General features: G+C 40.3%; 1 protein-coding gene across 5 annotated transcripts in view; it reads left to right on the top strand.

The window, feature by feature from the left end:
* The window catches only part of LOC122573356, a 153,250-nt gene extending 141,527 nt beyond the window's left edge, over positions 1 to 11,723 (top strand). The window contains exons 3-5 of one of the 5 annotated variants that reach the window (XR_006318719.1): positions 1,359 to 2,088; positions 2,173 to 2,457; positions 2,537 to 11,723. Coding sequence is in view for 2 of the 5 variants with exons in the window: in XM_043739591.1 (XP_043595526.1) it covers positions 1,359 to 2,384 (1,026 nt within the window). In the remaining 3 variants the exon portion in view is untranslated. Of the gene's footprint in view, positions 1 to 1,358 lie in introns of all 5 variants that reach the window. The other 4 variants (XR_006318718.1, XR_006318717.1, XM_043739592.1 and 1 more) reach the window with 4 other exon arrangements.
* The last annotated feature ends 6,354 nt before the right edge of the window (positions 11,724 to 18,077 follow it).

The raw sequence follows: 18,077 nt of genomic DNA, 5'->3' as shown, positions 1-18,077 counted from the left end.
AATAAACAAATAAAAAGTTAGATCGTTTAAGAAAACGAAGATAATGATATACCAACGATGGCAAGTGGCAAATGAGCATTAAATTAAAAACGGACACGCGAACGGTGGGCGGTTTCGGCGCCGTAAAGTCGGTTTTTCGTTCCGGTCGTACGCATTCTTTACGGTTGTCGACGGGCTGACCACGGATTTTTCCGCGGAGCAAACCGGGTAAACGCTGTAATTAGAGCCGATGAAGAACACAGCCGCTTTCGCTCGTCTAGAAACGAGTTACCATAAAGCGGACAGCGAAATCACAGCGCGGCGCAATGCCGGCGAAAACATAATGCTCGGTGTGCGGTCGTCGGTGGCCGGTCGAGCTGGTTCCGTGTTATACGTAATGTTAATTTACATCCTTCCATCGGGAAGCGTCGTTAATATTTCACCCCGCGTTAGCCCCGTTTCGCAGGCCGACCAGTAGCCAATACGACGAAACGAAGTTACCTGTTAAACGGAGGGGACAGAAGCGATGTTACGCGAATCACAGCACCTCGCCAATTAGAACGTGATAACGACGAGTAATTAAACTACGTCACTGATAACGATCGTGAAATCTTTGCCTGCTTCTCGGAACGAATAAATTCTTTCGATACGAGGATATCATAGAGGTATGCGACGATCGTAGCTAGCGATGGTATCCAGTTCAACGTATCTTCGATTTAATGACGTATAACGATGTCAATGCAGATGATACGTCGATAAAGTTATTGCTTTACGTTTATTGGAAACGTTTTGCGTTTATTGAAACGAAATTGAACGTATTATACGCGCAGGGTCTGGAAAGTATTCGAACGCTGCTAGACACCTTTTACGATTGTACATTCCTTGTACGTGAGTTGGCCGAAATATCTTCAAACTTCATTAGCATCGTTACGAGACTCGACTAATGTGATCTCGTCGTTTCAGCGTATACGATATCACGCGATAGTCGAGTCTCGCAGCGCCGCTGATCGAGCGCACATCGAAACGATATTTGGAATTTTTGGAACGTCGAATTTATTTAGAAGCTTGCTACGTAAGGTTCACCGCAGACCGCTAACAACAAGCTGGACTAAAGAGAAGAACGTACGTGACAAAATATTGACAATTTATATTCAGACGTAAACTTTATTCAACGAAACAGCGAAATAATTCTAGTCGGTGAGCTCGCGAAAGATAGATTCGAAGTAAATTCACGACATTTCGACCGTACGATAGTTTGCGTTCCTCCTGTTACTTTACAGAAAGCTGGAAAAGTTTTCGTACGTTTGACGACTAGGGAAGAAAAACCCTAGACTCGATGTGGAAGCAACAACTAACCCTCCGTTTATATTCTGTTTCAGCGCGAGTACACGGACGACTGCGTGTTCAACGAGACACTGGAACAGCACAATTACAACACCTACAGCTCGGCGAAATGGTCGACAGCGAAGAAAACCTTGTACCTCGGATTGAACCGTCGTGGCCAGCCGAGGAGGGTACAGGCCAAGGGTCACAATTTGGGTAGACTGTCCGCCTACGCGCGGGTATTAACTCAGGTCGCTCCTTCGGACCGAGTGGAGGCTCTTCAAAGACGACTGTTGGGAGCTCAACACAACGTTCGTCATCGGCATAACAGTCATCGCGGCGATTTGATTCAGCAATCGCTCTGTCCCACTCTTCCGGTACAGGAAAAGGATGGCAGAGATAAATTCAGGTGTCGCAAGCGAAAAAAGAGAAAGAAGAGGAAGCGAAGGTGCAGGCCAGGCGAGATGCCAGGTCCACAGTGCCAAATGGTGGAGGAGAGCGGGAAGGGTGTGGTAGTTTCGGGCAGAAACGAGAGCCTAGCTTCGAACGGGACTTCGTTAGAGTCGAAGAGATCCTGCGAGGGTGCTGCAAGCGATGAAGCCTGTCGAAGAGAGGCACTTTCGGTTCCATCTAAGAAACGGAAGCTACGGGTCGACCAGACTAGAGGAGGAATATCGTCGGCTGGCGGCAGGAACATGGCTACGGGCAAAAACGTGGACACGAGCAGGAACGTCACCGTGAGCAAAGTGGTCGCTGGAAGTAGGAACGTCACCGCGAGCAACAACGGTGAGAGAAAAGCACCAGCGTCAAACTCAAAAAAAGTAAAAGCTGCTGGCAGCATGAGTCAAAGTAAAAAGCCCAATTTGACAGATGGGAAGAGAAAGAGGAAGAAGGGGCCAGCAGCGGCAACGGCAGCGGCAGCGGCGGCGGGGAGGAGGAACTCTACGGTACCTCTGGTCCGGAAGAGATTCAAGCCTGGCAAAGTGGACACCACGTCTGCGGTGCCCACGACAACTCTCGCACCGACCTCCGTAACGTCCTCCTCCTCCTGGTCGTCTCCTGGTACGTCAATCGCCCCTTGAGGGGAGGAAGTCTCGTCTAGGCGCAGGACCAAGCCGTCTTCCTCGTCGAGGAACGTGTCCGTTGGTTCGAATGGTACCGTGAGTCCTCCTAGAATAAAGAGAGCGTTCGGTGGAAATCGCACGGAAACGATAAATCGGGTCGCTTTTTACAGCGTCGCAGCTCGAAACAATCGGCGGTGACCGTGAACGTTCCTGAGATCGTTTTCGATCGATATTCTCCGAAATTCGAGCCCGTCTTACCGTGCAACTGTCCCAGACGAAGGATACCTCGAGATCGTTGTCCAAGTTCTTGCGCTATGGCCACGACGGACGAGCGTTCTGACCGACTGCCGTTTCCAACGAATACGTTGGAGCAATTCGATATCGCTAGATAATCGAGAAGAGGCTGTTCCACGCGTGAACATAAATGTTGAAAATGTATAATAAAGTTTCAAAGTATCAATTTTCAGCAAATACGCGGGTTAAATTTTCAGACTCTATCTTTTCTTCAAAAACGTAGCTTTAAACGACAATGCGTAGATTCTTGCGAGTTATATACGTTTCGATCATCGGATATTCTATTTCTCAGAATGACAATTCGAACGGAACACGAATCCATCGTAACGATATCCTAGCCCGTCGACGACGAACACTCGTCTTCGACGACGTTTTCGAACGACTATTACGCCACTATTGCGATCGATATATCGAACGTTCGCCATCTCGATCGAGGCAACGATCGAAATGACAATCGGCGGCGCGTTAGACCGTGCGAGAAGAATAAGCCGGTGGAAGGAGTCGACGATGCATACGACAGCGAAAGGTTCGACACGCCGGAAACTGTATCTATAGTTATACAGTCAACCTCCGGGGATCCCACTCGGCAGACTGGCTATGCGAGGCGGTACACGCGATCGCCTTGGGCCAGGCTCGACCGCGTTTCGCGGCAATCAATGTAAACTTACGTGTACATAGTAATCATGCTACGTTTACGATTAACAACATACTCCACATTTATGTATGACGATTGCGTGCGCATGAAATGTTCCCCGCGGAAAACTGTCGGTGTTTCGACCCCGCGAGTGGCTTCCAATCGAAAGAAATTCGAGGACAAAAGGATGTTCCACTTTTTTCTCAGAATAAGTAAGATACTCTCTGTGGATGAATGCTTCGATCTCTTACGCTTCCAAGTATCTCTTCTCCGTACGGTAATCCTACTAAAAGAGTAACTATCAAATTTCTTAACTTTGAACGCGACGATCAAATATCCTGATTTATGTAAAAGAGAGCTTGCGGAAGCGACGAGTTTCGCTTTTCATTAATTCCTTAATTCCATTACATACCTAACTACGATACGTTCGTCGCAACAAGACAATACGAATCGAACAATGGTAAATTTAGCAAAGACGATGTATCGTCCCTTCTCTGTATTCTTCGATTTACGGAGTCTATCGATGTGTTTCGAGCGGCTCATGTATAGAATCTATGAAAATCAACGCTAAGCTTCGTTAACTCGGATCAGAAGAAAAATAAAATCTCAACCTTACACAGTTTTACGCAGTTAACATCAAATTCCATTGGAGAAACACGCCTTGAACACGAGAAAACCTTCGAAAGACACGTGCCTGTCGAGACAACGTCCCATTAAGTCGTATCCCAATTCGCTTCGATTCCGAGCTGCTTTCTGCTTTCTAAGAAAAAGGCACGCGGTGTCGGATAAAAGGAAGTTGAAAAGTAGAACGTTCTGTCTGGTGGATGATATGGGAAGAAACAGGCGCGTGTTGGTCGAGACAGAGAGACGTAATTACCGTACGAGAAGGGATGTGGTCATGCGGTGGCATAAAATAGCGGCGAGGCCGTGTAACGAGCACTAAACTCGAGCTTTAATCCTCGAAGCACGATTCTCAGCTGATCTCGCGAGCAACGGTGCGGCCGCGTTCCGCGATCGTTCGCGAGTGTAGTCAATGATCTAATTACGCTGAACGGGCGGCCATGTACGTGGTTATTTTCTTAATGGCGACTCCACGGTCGATTTCTCTGCTCCTCGTAATTCCATGTAAACGTTTTCTACGATCGGTCGCATGGAAATCAATGAATTTGTTAATTTGCCTCGACCAAACCTTGTTCCTGCCGATACAACTTCCGCCTTCTCTCTAATAAGCAAAGCCACCGACGAAACACGTCAACTAGTATGTTTACGCATTAATTACGATAATATTAGATATTAATTACGATAATCTTTGAAATGCACGCTCGTTACAGTGACACGCCTCGTACATGCCGCAGCATCGAGACGCTCACCCCACCCCCTCTCTTTCTCTCTCTCTCTCTCTCTCTCTCTCTCTCTCTCTCTCTCGTCAGATGTTTTCGTAATTTTTGCAATTTTCGCCATCTTCCAGCGTATATTCCATCGAATCTCCTCTTGGATCATAAGTAAATCAGCCTACACACGTCGAGCCATGTTAATATGCACGCATCGACTTCTAGGCTTCGTAAAACCGCGTTAAAATAGGCTTTTGCTTATTAATCGAAACGATATATTGATCTTCGATCGATGCATGCTTCGAATACCGATGTATCGATACCGATCTACCGCTTGACGAACCAAGGCTGAGGTTTCTAACGTGCATATCGACGCAGGTAAGAGGCAAGAGAAACCCGATATCCCAGGCGCCAGTCTTCTACAGTGCCGCGTAATACTTTGCCCTGATTCCAGTACTTTTCTTCGTCTCCTCTTATCCACGTAATTCGTTATAAAAATCGTACGTTAAAATTTAGTCATTGACGGATAAAGATACGAATTTCATAGATCGTGGAGCGCGTAACGGCAACAAGTTCGACGATACATGAAACGAATTCGACGAATTAATGGTAGCTTAGCGTGCGAGATAACGGCCGAAAGGATCAAAAGTACTTTATAAATGCCTGTATGTTACCTTTCTATCGAAAAAATTCTCCGCAGAAACATCACCTTTGTTCGATCGAACTGTACATATACCGTAAGCTGCATCGGGAATGCCAGAAGTCGATACGCGCATCGTAAGATGCCTCGCGAGCTATGTCAAGCCGTTTAAGAGTTTCTCTCTCGTCTCGACTCATCAATCTGGGAAGTTGCGAGACACGGTGAAAAGGAAAGACACCTTGAACATTATCAACGATACGTTGTCGTGATTAGCTGCGACGAAATAATGACTCGCGATGAGAGATGCAACGATGGTAGTATTAGACGAGGAATACGGGAAATGAGACGATACGCGCGAGAGATGCAGCATAGATGAAACTAGTTGGACGATCAACCGAGAGACCGCTGAGAGGAGACTCGAAGATAATACAATCGAGGAAATTAAGGAGATGATTATTAGGTCAGAACTGCGTGCGATCCTCGTAATAGTTTAGATTTCGCGGTACCTTCCCGCGCAAGATAAGATCGACAGACACATTTTTTCCCTTTCGCGTCGTTCGAAAGAGATTCGCGTGTCGTGTTCCTTTTTTTTTCGTTTTCCTAGAGCGAACGCGTTTATAAAAATCGACGCTTTCACGGCGAGACGTGAAAATGTTCGATCTTTATCGACTCGCTGTAATCGCGCGTCAAATCGCTCGTTTGCTGCAACAGCCACGTAACTGAAAAATCGCGATTCAAAGGGAATTTAAAGGGTTTGAACGCTTTCAGTCGTTGCAATTTCGCGAATCGCGTGAAACTCACATAATAAGAGAGGTGGCGAACTTGTACGAAAGTATCGTAATAGTCTCATTTGGTTAGATAAATCCGCATTTACCATTAAAATTATCTCCGTTTGGTCCGCGATGAAGATTTGTTTAATATTACGTCGTTATTGTGAAAGAATACTCTCAACAAGAAGCTATGTAATTGCAATAATGTTGTAATAATACAAGGATACTCTTTACTTTAACGAGCTTCATATTTCGATTGTCACGATACGACGATTAAAATAGGAGCAAACGTGAAAACAAAACAGCTCCAGTTACACGATTCCATCTGTAAACGATACAAACGATTGTTTCTTTGTTCTTTTCTAATAAATTAAAGACTGCAAATTTTTAAGTACGTCGTTGTTACAGCAAATCGGGGAATTGTATTTGGTTGGTGAAAAAATGATGTCGGTTTCGTGCATACAAGTATAAACTAATCTACGTGTTTCTGTCTTGCGTAATCACATTCGATTATATTCGTCGTTCTGTACGATTATTCCGCCACTTGGGAAGCTTCTCAATGGCATCTCTGTAGAAAAAAAGAAACCGAGTTCGAATTTTTTATTTTTCTTCTATCCAAAAAATTTTACAATGGTCGAAACGGTTGATAGAGTTTGGATAGTGCTACGTCTAGAGTTCAAAGAATAGGGAGGCCAAGAAAGAATCGCAAATAGTTGCATTTACGCGTCTCCAGATTCGTATTTACCGCGTGTCTAACCGTTCACAGTTAAACGAGCAGCGTTTCCTGAACGCCGAACATCGTCGCTCGAAACTATTTCTCTTAGCGCGACGAAAAACCGACATTAGATCGCCAGCAACCTAACGAAGAGATAAATGAGAATTATTAGAGGGAAGCGTATCCCGATCGCGAACGATGGATGTGTTCGAACGAGGCAATAATAATAGTAAACGAATATCTGTGTAATTCCAGGAGGAAGAGCGGTTTTCGAACCAAGTTCTGTAAGGTTTTTAAAGAAGGGGACGAATAATTTTGTACGACTCGTGTAAAGAGATTTAAAGTATTAAATTACCGAGAAAGAGAAGTATTAAAACATTTATAGAGATATTTACTGGTAAAGTTAACGTTAAGGTAAACCGAGCGTTTGTTATTCTAACAATGGGCAACACCCAACTGCCAAAAATGTCTAATTCTACGATAAGACTTAACGAGAATAGTAATTAAAATTGAGCATCGTGAACGAAACTCGCGTGTCTTCCTAAGTACCGTAAAAGTGATCGACAAATTTGAAACTAACGGATAATGTTTAGCCTTGTATTGTTCCGATTATAAAGAGAATCTTGTTAATATAATCGATTGAAAATATAGAATGTTATATCGTGTCTGAGGTACTAGGATCGATTAAAATATTGTGTTCATTTTTTTTTTTTTTCGTTTATTTTGTAATTTAATCCTTGCAAGGAATATGATCCGAAGGACTGTTTTGTAAATTATTTATTGTTCGTTCTAATCAGAACCGAGATTGCTGAAAATTAGCGATAATCCTAAATATTCGTAGGTACGAACCTCGCAATTATACGTGTAGATCAAGCTTCGCGCTGAAGAAAATGGCAATAACAGAAAGATACTTTTGTTTCGCTTTTTTATACCAACACTGTGAATGAACTGCCTTTTAAATTTAATGATAAAAGTAGAGTAAAGAAGAAGAAAAAAAAAATAGAAAGAAGAAGAAGAAGAAGAAGAACTGGCACGCGCAACTAGATATTTTACGATTCTAAAAATGTCCGTTGCCTAGAGCTAATCGCTCTAGCAGAGTTATAATATTTTCTACCGTCAAAGAGAGATAGGGAACCGATTTATGAAAGTATGGAACAGTGATTGAAACTTAGAAATAGTCGATAAGAAGAGAGAGAAAAAAAAAAGAAAGGACAACCAGAAAGAGATTCTATCGCCCCCAACGTCTCCTCGAATCTCGATTAAATGAGTTTGCGATATATTTACATATCGGTAAGGAAAGAGTCCGCCAGAAATATCTTGACCTCGCTACGAATCTTGTAGGAACCACCTATTAATCTAGTAGTATATTTATTAAAGACTTATTTATTGTAAACAGTTGACTCCGTGTACATAGGTCTACGATCATTACTCATCAATCATGCGCATCGATCATGTGTTCTTCGTATGTTGTGTCTAGTGTCTATCCCTCGGGCATGCGAATTCGTCAAAAATAATCGACAAATCTTTCCCCTTCTCCGCCGTCTACTCGTTTCCGGAAAATATTTTTGCGTTCGTATCGTAGAAAATCGTTGACAATGATGCGGTGAAAACATTGAGCGTATATAATAGTATGATTATAACGTATCTGATTGAAAACGTCTGAAACTTCAAATCGATAAATTCGAAAGGTACTCTTCACTTCGTTAAATTGTCAATTGACGCGGCATAATGTTATGTAATATTTACAATTGGCAAGATGTTCTATATACGGCAACTACGATTACGATAATAAATGGAATATGCGAGTGTACTTACATCGATACTACGTTAGTTTGTTATAAAACTGTAGACTAGAAACTCAATGTAATACATTGTCAGGACGCAATAAATGCAATTTATGTTTCTAAGAACACGATCTCTCTGAATTTTCTTCAAAATTGCACGACAAAGACAGCACGTGAATTCTATAATATCGGGCACACGTAACTGATATACGCTACGCGCTCGAAATGCAACATTTGACAAAGATAAGTAATAAATAAGAACAATTTCCGAATGATAATAAAAATAAGACAAATTTATAGCGTATAAGGGAGATGATATTCTCTGTTGAAGTAGTTTTTCATTTATTTCGTTACACGTGAAATAGGAAGGAAGGATCGCACGGAAGAACTTTTGTACCATAACCGAGCGCAAAGTCGAGACAATCTAGAGAATGAAATTTTCTTCTTGATCCAGGTGCTGGAAGCTTATCAACTGGGAAGCAGTTTTCCCAAGCGTAATAATAGTCGCTTCCGGCGGAACTGAAACTGGATCGCTTTACTCTTAACGAACAAAGTCAGTTTAATTCCCATTTCCAGATGATAGCGCACACAGCCCTCTCATATTTCGGTTTCCTTAAATTACGGAAACGGAGCGGAGCAAATACTTTGGCCTACATTCTCTCAAATCGCAATTCTTTTATCCCGTAATTTAGTTCTCTAACTTTGTCCGATCTAATTTAATTTTATCTCTATATCGCTCCCTCCTAAATCTTCTTTTACTTAAAGCGACGTATATAAAATAGCAGGCTTCCTTTTTACATTGGTTTCTCCAAAATGAAATTTAATGTGAGAAGAAACGAGGAGAAATTTTTGAGAGGAAACAGAGATAAGCGTTTTGTTTGGCAAGCAGAAAGAAAATTTTGTGCAGGCAACTTGAAATATCATTTAAACGTACTTTTAACATTTTCCCAAAAATAATAAAAAAAACAATAATAATTATACTCGTGTGATAAATGACAATAGTTGAGGATTGACGCGGAAAAATTTATTACATAAAACAAAGAATATAGTGGTCGAAACGAAAACACAATGTTGCCTGTCATTTAAACGCGTATAACCTCGTACTATCCGATAACGGTGATTTGTTTCTTATCTTTTGATACTTTTAATCGTAGCATACTGGTTTCATAAAAAGAAACACACAAAATAGAAATTTATTTGATAACAGAGACCTATCGAAGAACTCACAATTTTTCGCTGCATCGTGTCACGTTATACATGAACGCAAGATAAAACCGAACAGTTTCCGCAGTAAAAGGAAGAATAGCACAGACGCGAATATTGATATTTTTGGCGAATTCCGAGCCACCGCAATTGTAACAAAGTATGCGTGTTTTATTCTTTTTCTTGACGAACGAGACAACGAGCGGTTCGTCGGGACTAGAGGTAAAAGACAATCATTGTAACGATACAGCATGCATGGACTGTAGGAGTTTCTAACGAAAGACAATAAATGAAAGCGACGTTTGTAAAGTGCGATGCGACGAAGATTCGACGGAAGAACAAGGGAACGTCTCTGAAAGCGATTTCGTTTCTGTGCGCGTCATTAAGAAAATCCGTGTCACGTGCCGTTTCGATTCAAGCAATACGAATGTGCTACACATTATACATTGTAATCGTCTGGAAAATCGCAATAAAGAGAAGCAAAGGGAAATACAACGATATCTCTGTATCGATATAATCGTACTCATGCCATACGATGATCGTTTTCTTCGCGCTCGATACGTTCGTATACTCCATTACGGAAACAGGCTGTAACGGAGGAAAAAGCGTAACGCAGAAATTTATTTGTATCATTTCGATCGAATTTAAAGAGGCAGTGAAGCATCGGTCGAATGTATATCGATCAATCCGATGGACCGATGCCATGGATATTTTCAGTCATTTATGCACTCGATCGCGATAAATAAATTTATGCAAGTATGTCGGTTATCTCGTTGACAAGTTGTACGTTAATCACGCGCACGAATGATAAAATTTGCGAAAAGTAAAATTGACAGTTTTGGTTCCAACGATAAGGAACTCGTATGACACTCTGCTCTAGAGTAAAGACAGTGGAATATTGCAACTGCGGTCGAACGCAGCAAAACCATGTAAAAGCCGATTAACGTCAATTTGCCACGTGTTTATTATGCGACAGATACTGCCTTTTTTACATGACTGAGCTATTTATTTCGACTGAAACGGCTGATAATACAGAGGAGAGAAAGGGCCAGGAAAGCGCAAAAATTTCATTATGAACGAAAGGAAGAGGTATGCTTATAGGCAAAAGAGAGTAGACAGAAAATCATAGACGCTTATTTCTTTTTTGTAAATTCTTATCTTAAATATCGTTTTCTGGTCGTGTAAGATGATCGTGGACGCTTTCAAATTTAAGGATAAAAAGAGTAAAATAAGTAGTTCTTTGTACGACACGCAGTTCTATCGAATTATATAAAAGCCGCGCGCGATCGTTAATCGTTAGTCGTACAGCGATGAATTACAGTCAGTATTCGAGATCTTACGATCGTTGGAAGAATATTGATTTTGCCAAAAATTGCGCGATGAATAAAAATAGGTATGAAAGAACGAGAAGAGACAAGGAACACGGGGAGGACTGATTTAGGAACAGGTCGACAATGAAACTGGTCTACCACTGCCGTTTTTACGCTCTTATCTAACTCTTATAGGCTGAAATTGCTAAGATTATAGAAACGAAAAAAGGGGAAAGAAGGCAAAAGAGGATGAGCGAACGATTGCTAAAAACGATTGATAAGAAAGATAGAATAAAAGAATTAACCCTTGCCTCCGGGGTAAATGTTAGGACGCGATGCGACGTATCGTTCTACTATTTGATTAAACCGTCATTATCGACGCTAACATCGAACATCCCTTTCCGCTCTTGTCCAGTTTCCTCGTGTATGTACAATTTCTTTCTGTTCCTTCCAAGAACGGTGGAAGAAGCAGCTGCGAAAAGAGAGACGGCAGTATGGAAATTACTCGGTATGCTCGTGCTACCTCTTGTGACGCTGATTCGATGGAACAGTTCGACGAAGAAAAAATGCGTTTAAGAAATTTATCTTCTCTCTTGTTCCTTCCGTGCAGAACCCCATCATATGATTCGTCGCCATATAATTTTTACAAGTAATAAAGAAAATATTATCGAACACAGTGTGATTTCCTTGTTTATTTCGAATATCCCATTTTCAACCAATGAAATTCTCTAGTTTCGTTACATTAGTCTTTTGCTTAATCTCGCGATGCGTGAATACTGACACGCACGCACGCATTTCTGTTCTGACATAGTCTTTATACGTAAAGATTTATCGTTCGGTACAACGATAACGAAAGGCGAAATCGTATTTTTAATTAACTCTTCTCCTCGGGTATTTTAAAACATATTCCGTACTATTTTTCTTATTTAATATCTATAAGCATAGCTGAAACAAGTATAGTTGAAAAATAAGAAATGGTTATCTTTTTTGTAGCCTTAAGAAACTTGTCTCTGAAGAGACTAGCTCTAAGCAATAATGCTATCAATCAACGATGCTATTTTTTCAAAAAAAGCCCTCTGTGATGATATTCCACTTCACCGTTACCGTGTTCTTCACATTCTTTGTACAAAACTAAAGAAACCGGTAAAATATTGCTCAAGCGAACCCTTCCATCTTAAAGAAGTTTTGCCAGTTTATATTTATATATGATGTTTATAGAACACGTCGAGTCAAGTATACCTGTACACCTTTTTAGACACAACTAGCCAGTAATTTAGAAAATATTAGCGATGATTTAAAAGCTTGTTCTGTTAAACTCGTATCTTCTTCTATACAGCAGTCCCAATTACTTATCTTACGTGCGCTAAAAGTTCAGAACGCTTTTCATACATTTCTGTGTATTTTTCATTTTCAAAGGTAATTGTAGAAATATCGGTACATAAATGGCAACAAAGAGAACGTTATGCTAGAAAGACACGCTAAATTCCTCTTCTAATAAACGGTTTATACACGTGTGTGTGTGTGTGTGTGTGTGTGGCATGTGTGTTCTGGCGATAAATTAGCGACCAACCAATACGCTTTCCATTGTAAAATAGATTGCTCTTACCTGGAGCAATTCGAAACGAAGGTGAAAATAAAGTGACCAAAGCGGCTTATCTGTCTTTGACGCGTTACAATCATTTCGGTGACACGAATCAAGTATCGAGTTTCTGCGACGACATAATCCTACGATGTAGAGACGGAGGCAGGCACAAGGCAACAGAAATTAGAAACCTATTAACCGGTTGATTTACGACGATCGAATATTACAGAGCGAGCTGCGTGGTGAAGGGAACGCGAGAAAAAACTCATAAACATATCATTAAAGGGGGAAAAACTTCTTGTGGAAAGAAGACAGGAGAAAGGAAAGGATCTACGGAAAAGCATGATCATGTAGAAGCGACAAGCGATCGATCCAAGTAAACTATAAACGAAAACATGCAAGTAGACGGCGACGGTAATAACCGTACTGAACAAAAAAGGGAGACTACAATTTAAAGGTACGAAAAACTGCAAGATAAGAAACTGAAATCTTTCAACGATCTTGCAACAGGTTCGCATATCCGTTGTTCATTGACGGATCGAACGCGTATCGTTGATCGTTCGCTATCCTGTTACGATGAAGATATAAAAGGTAATCGAGTTCAACGTTCCATAATTCTTTGACGTTGATGCTAATCCCTTTACACCGTTACACGCTAACGTTACCAATTGGTAGCAACGATATTGCCATAGACAGCACAGCGAACGATAAAACTGCATCGTGGAAAGATTCCTGAAATTATTCCCGGTTACCGGCAGCTGTCCGGTTAATACCGATCATATAAATTCCTCTCTGATCTGCATTGTAATCTTGGCCGATTATTAAAAGTTAATGTCTCGCACGATCTCGTAGGAAATACGAGGGAATTCTTATTAAAACCTACAACGGCGCGTAGGAAGCCGTACGATTTGTAGTAATACCAGCAGTCCGCGAACCAGTTGTGCGCGTTATCTCCCCGGCGATCCAAATGAGAGCCGTTGTGTTCAACAAGATGAAATGTTTTTCAAAAAGCACGCCAAAGTAGATGCGGATCGCTGTCAAAATCGAGCACGCAGTGAATCGTTAAATCATTTTGCCGCACATTTCGTGTAGCTGTAGCTAATTTGCATCCGTGCGACAAGTAAACCGCCCAGAGCGTCTACCGTCCAGTCGCGTTATTGACAAGCGCACTAAATGCCTGTACAGTGTCATTACTGTCAATATTATCGTATTTTCTATAATGCACTAAGACGATATCGGGAGTGGCGTTATCGGGATTATTGGTGTCATCGTTGTAATTATTAAAGGAGTATCACCTGGACAAACGGCTTCCTGGTTGCACGATGAATCGGATCATAGTCGGTGGTAGGCTCGCTCGATCGCTTGTTCTGGCGATCGTTCGCTAGCCAGATCGGCTTCAATTATTCAAATAAGCGCAGATGAGAGAGTCGATAGCCTTGGCGGATGCACGGATGGGAAGTACTAGCTCGAGGAAGCGTCATGCCACGGGTGTAACCCATAATTCCTAGACGATCTTCCCTCGAGTCGCCTCGTCGCCTCGAAACACGCGTGTCCGTCTTTCTCTCCTCGCCTTTGTTCTTCTAGACGCGATATTTTCAAAGATTTTCGATGCACAGCCACGGCCGTGGTACGGAGAGTCAAACGTATTTTTCTCGACCGACAAGCGGGAAAATCGAGGCAACCTGGTTGGCCGTCTTTAACGACCGCGTCGGTTTCCTTGGAAGAACAGTCTCGACTTAACAAAGTGTCGAGAGAACAATCACGGTGCTGCGTAAACGAGGATTAACGACACGATTTTTCTTTACCGTTTGCGACCACCAATGAGCTGTTTTAAGTATCTGCAGAAGCAACAACGACACAGAAACACAGCTAAACGAACAGTCGCAATGCGATGCTCTCGCTCGTACACGATCGACGCCTTGCGTCCCTGAAGAATGTTCATCACACTCGCGAGCCACGGAGATAATGACAACTTTCTTTTTTCCTGCCTGTTACAGCCCGGTGCCGAACGTGCGTCAAGCTATTCTCTTTTTTATTTATTTCTTTTTTTCTTTTTTCTTTTTTCTTTTTTTTTTTTTTTGTCGACGATGGGCTAACAGGAATGCAAGAGCTCGTGCAATGGCTCGAGGAATCCGCAGGTTTTCTTCTTTTCAGAACGTTAGGTCGCGGTAGGATCGCGACAACAATCAGATAAACGGAATGCTTTCAATTGGTAATCGACATTTATGGGCTTTTCGCGCCACCATTGTAATTGATTCGCGATCCTCAGCCGATGTTTCGGTTTACGGTGTTTCGTTGGTAATTTGATTTCGACATTTTCATGATTACGATAGCAGATCGTCGTATAGGTAATCGTCATTTCGAAAACTGTTCTTTTTTTTTACGAATCGCAAATAGTTTATTTGTAATATATTGTAAATATTTGTAATATATTGTATAATGTATATTTTCGTCCGTCTGTCGTGTTCGTATTAAATGCTTAATAAATAAAACTGTACGAAATCGTATAGAATTGTAAAGCTTCTATAAAGCACAGTTATTTAGAAGGTAGATATTATTTTTCAATTATGACGGAATAATTATTACGTGTATTTTTTGTAATAAAAAGCAGTTCGATGTGTAAAAGTATCTCGCTTATGACACTTACATACACAAATACAACGGTTGACAAAATTTCGAAATTTCATTAGCGCTGTAACGAAACTCGATTATCATAATTGTATTGATAAAATTTTATAGACGTTAGAAGATATTTATAGCAGATGCATCGCGTACACTATGCAAAGTATTTGAACTATATATATTGAAATATATGGTATATATTTGCCTTCTAATTGCTGTTGAGAAATGTTTAAAACTAAAAATCGATACGACGAATAGTACGTCCCGTAAAAATTGTATTTTTCTTGTTTGATAATAACTGGAAATCACTCGTTGCGACTCGTGCACATTCATCTTCTAATAGAATTAAATTACCCTCGTGAGATTATTCCTAAATAAAGAAAGACAAGATATTTGGTATGCTGCAAATGTAAGGACGATCGATCAATCATTGGAAATTATAAATAAGCAGCCTGAGTTTGTAATTTCGCCTGGGGTGGTCCAGGCCAATGGCTCGTTGCAACACTATTATAAATTCTTCTCAACTACGAATGATATATTATTGAACCACGTTTAGAATGTAAATAAGATTGATGAAACGAGTATTAATTATCGACATTCATTGCCACAATTATTTTACCTGACGCGTGTAAACGGTCTCATATCGGTCTCTTATTTTGTTCGAGAATATTAAAGCACCGCGATAATGGGCACAAGGTAATTCGAATCTAGCTATAAACTCATTACGTGTAAGGAACGTGTTAATGTTAGTTAAAACGGTTGATGCTATTTTATGAGAAGAATAGATATAAATTTTAACGAAACTTTACCAAAATAGCAATAAATGAAATTAATCGGTAGAATTTTACTTGTAGAAATCGTTCAACGTGCTTCTGTGATTTTAATGAAAATTTCGAAAACGTAATATAATCAATAACGATAAATAAAAAGGATTTTTCAAAACTAAGGCACAAACTTGTACAAAAATTGATGAAATTCGTTACTTCAAATAATTATAAAATGTAACATTAATATTTATGCTACGTTTTATATAACAATCTGCTTCTCCAACCAGCTTTATATCAAAGAAGAAAGTACATTACAATACCTACGTGAACACGTAATAGACAACTTTAGAACGCACCTTAACTTCGAAATAGGTTCAACTTCACCAAGCATACGTGCGTGTATTTCATAGCATGAAAATGTATTGTACGTAGCAAGAAACGTATTCATCGCTTAGGAGTTAAAGCTATTATTCTCTCGCCAAGTGCGTTCGTCTTTTATAGAACCAGTCCATTAAACCAAAGTGTAAAATCGATAGAGCTTAAATAAAGTTTAAGTTCGTTATCGACTCATCGCGAACGACTTCGTCTTTTCAGAAACAAGAAGGAGAAAAGATTGCAGAAGACTGTCTCGACTGTACGCTCTAGCGATGGAGTATATTTATAAGTAATAATGCAGCCACGAAGAAGAAAGCTAGTAACCTCGGTTAATAAACTATTATACCAGGGTAACCGGTAGTAAGAGTACGAGTACATTAGCCCGCATAATTTTAGCACTCGCTAGCGCTTCAACGTAACTCTTTGCCCGTTGCGTCATAGCATATCGTGGGTGAAGATGGCACCGTTTCGTTACATAACGTCCTTCGAATGCTATCTTTGCTTTATACGCTAACTCTATTTTCGTCCTACAAATTTCATGCCGTCCAGCGACTACTATTAGACCACTATTAGACTACTATTTCCCCTATCTACTCTCTTGTACTTCGTAAGAATGCGATCACCGAGCCAGCAACGTTGCAGAGTCAACGCGTTCATATTGCGACCTGTTGCGATGATTCAGAGATGCGTACATTCGATTCGGAAAATTACAAGAACATTAATAAGTTAATAAGAAGGTGATTATCGTAGAGAGAATGAAGTTTGCAGATAGTGATAAGTACAAAAGTATTGTAAAGTTAGAGAAATTAATAATCTTATAATTAGACTGTAGATTTTTATACGAGTTCGTACATTTACACATGACGAGGTTCATTTACGTGAACGCATTTTAAAAAATAAGACATAGAAATTCGTTTGACGCTCTAAACGTTGTAACGAGTACGTTGAACATTTCATATGTTCTTAGGTATTTTATAAATTTTGTATTTTTAGCCAAATTTAAGTTTCTCATAAATGCATAAATATCCATTGCTTGCCTGTAACGATGAAGAAGTATTAATATCTAAATATGGATTCAAGAAAACCAAAAGCGTTTTATGTCATTGCTTTTCCAATTCTATTCCGAATATTGTTTGATTAATTTGTAATAAAATATATCTGTTACTATAATTATTATTAGCGGTTTTATATAATTTTATCAACGGTATAAACATCTGCATTCAGAGTTCACCGTCATTAAATTCGTGGCCATTAATTAATTTGATCGCGATATCTCTTTCCGGTTTCTCCGGTAATTAGAGCACAACGGCGCAAACGTACTTTAAAGATGAACTCGCCCTTGCTATTGCATTTCTTAACAAAATGCTAAATCTAAACCTCAAAAGTGTAAATAGTATTGCTTATAATACTATTAATAGTAATAGAATATCATTGCAAACAATAAGATTTTCCGATCCTTTCTGTGCAAGTAAAAGCAATACGATGTAATAGTAGAATTTTATTATCCTGATAGAAAATTGATTAATCCGTTAAGTTTCAAATTTTGTTAGATATTATAAGCCGTATTAAAGAAATTGCTTTATTAAATAATGAAATATTCAAGAAATTCTTTAATATTAGGAAACACATTCTCAATTTCGTAATGCGCGCAACTGAATTTGCCGACAGGATCACAGCGCATGCG

This window comes from Bombus pyrosoma, linkage group LG12 (genome assembly GCF_014825855.1).
Source record: "Bombus pyrosoma isolate SC7728 linkage group LG12, ASM1482585v1, whole genome shotgun sequence".
Lineage (NCBI taxonomy): Eukaryota > Metazoa > Arthropoda > Insecta > Hymenoptera > Apidae > Bombus > Bombus pyrosoma.
This window is presented reverse-complemented; position numbering and strand designations above follow the sequence as displayed.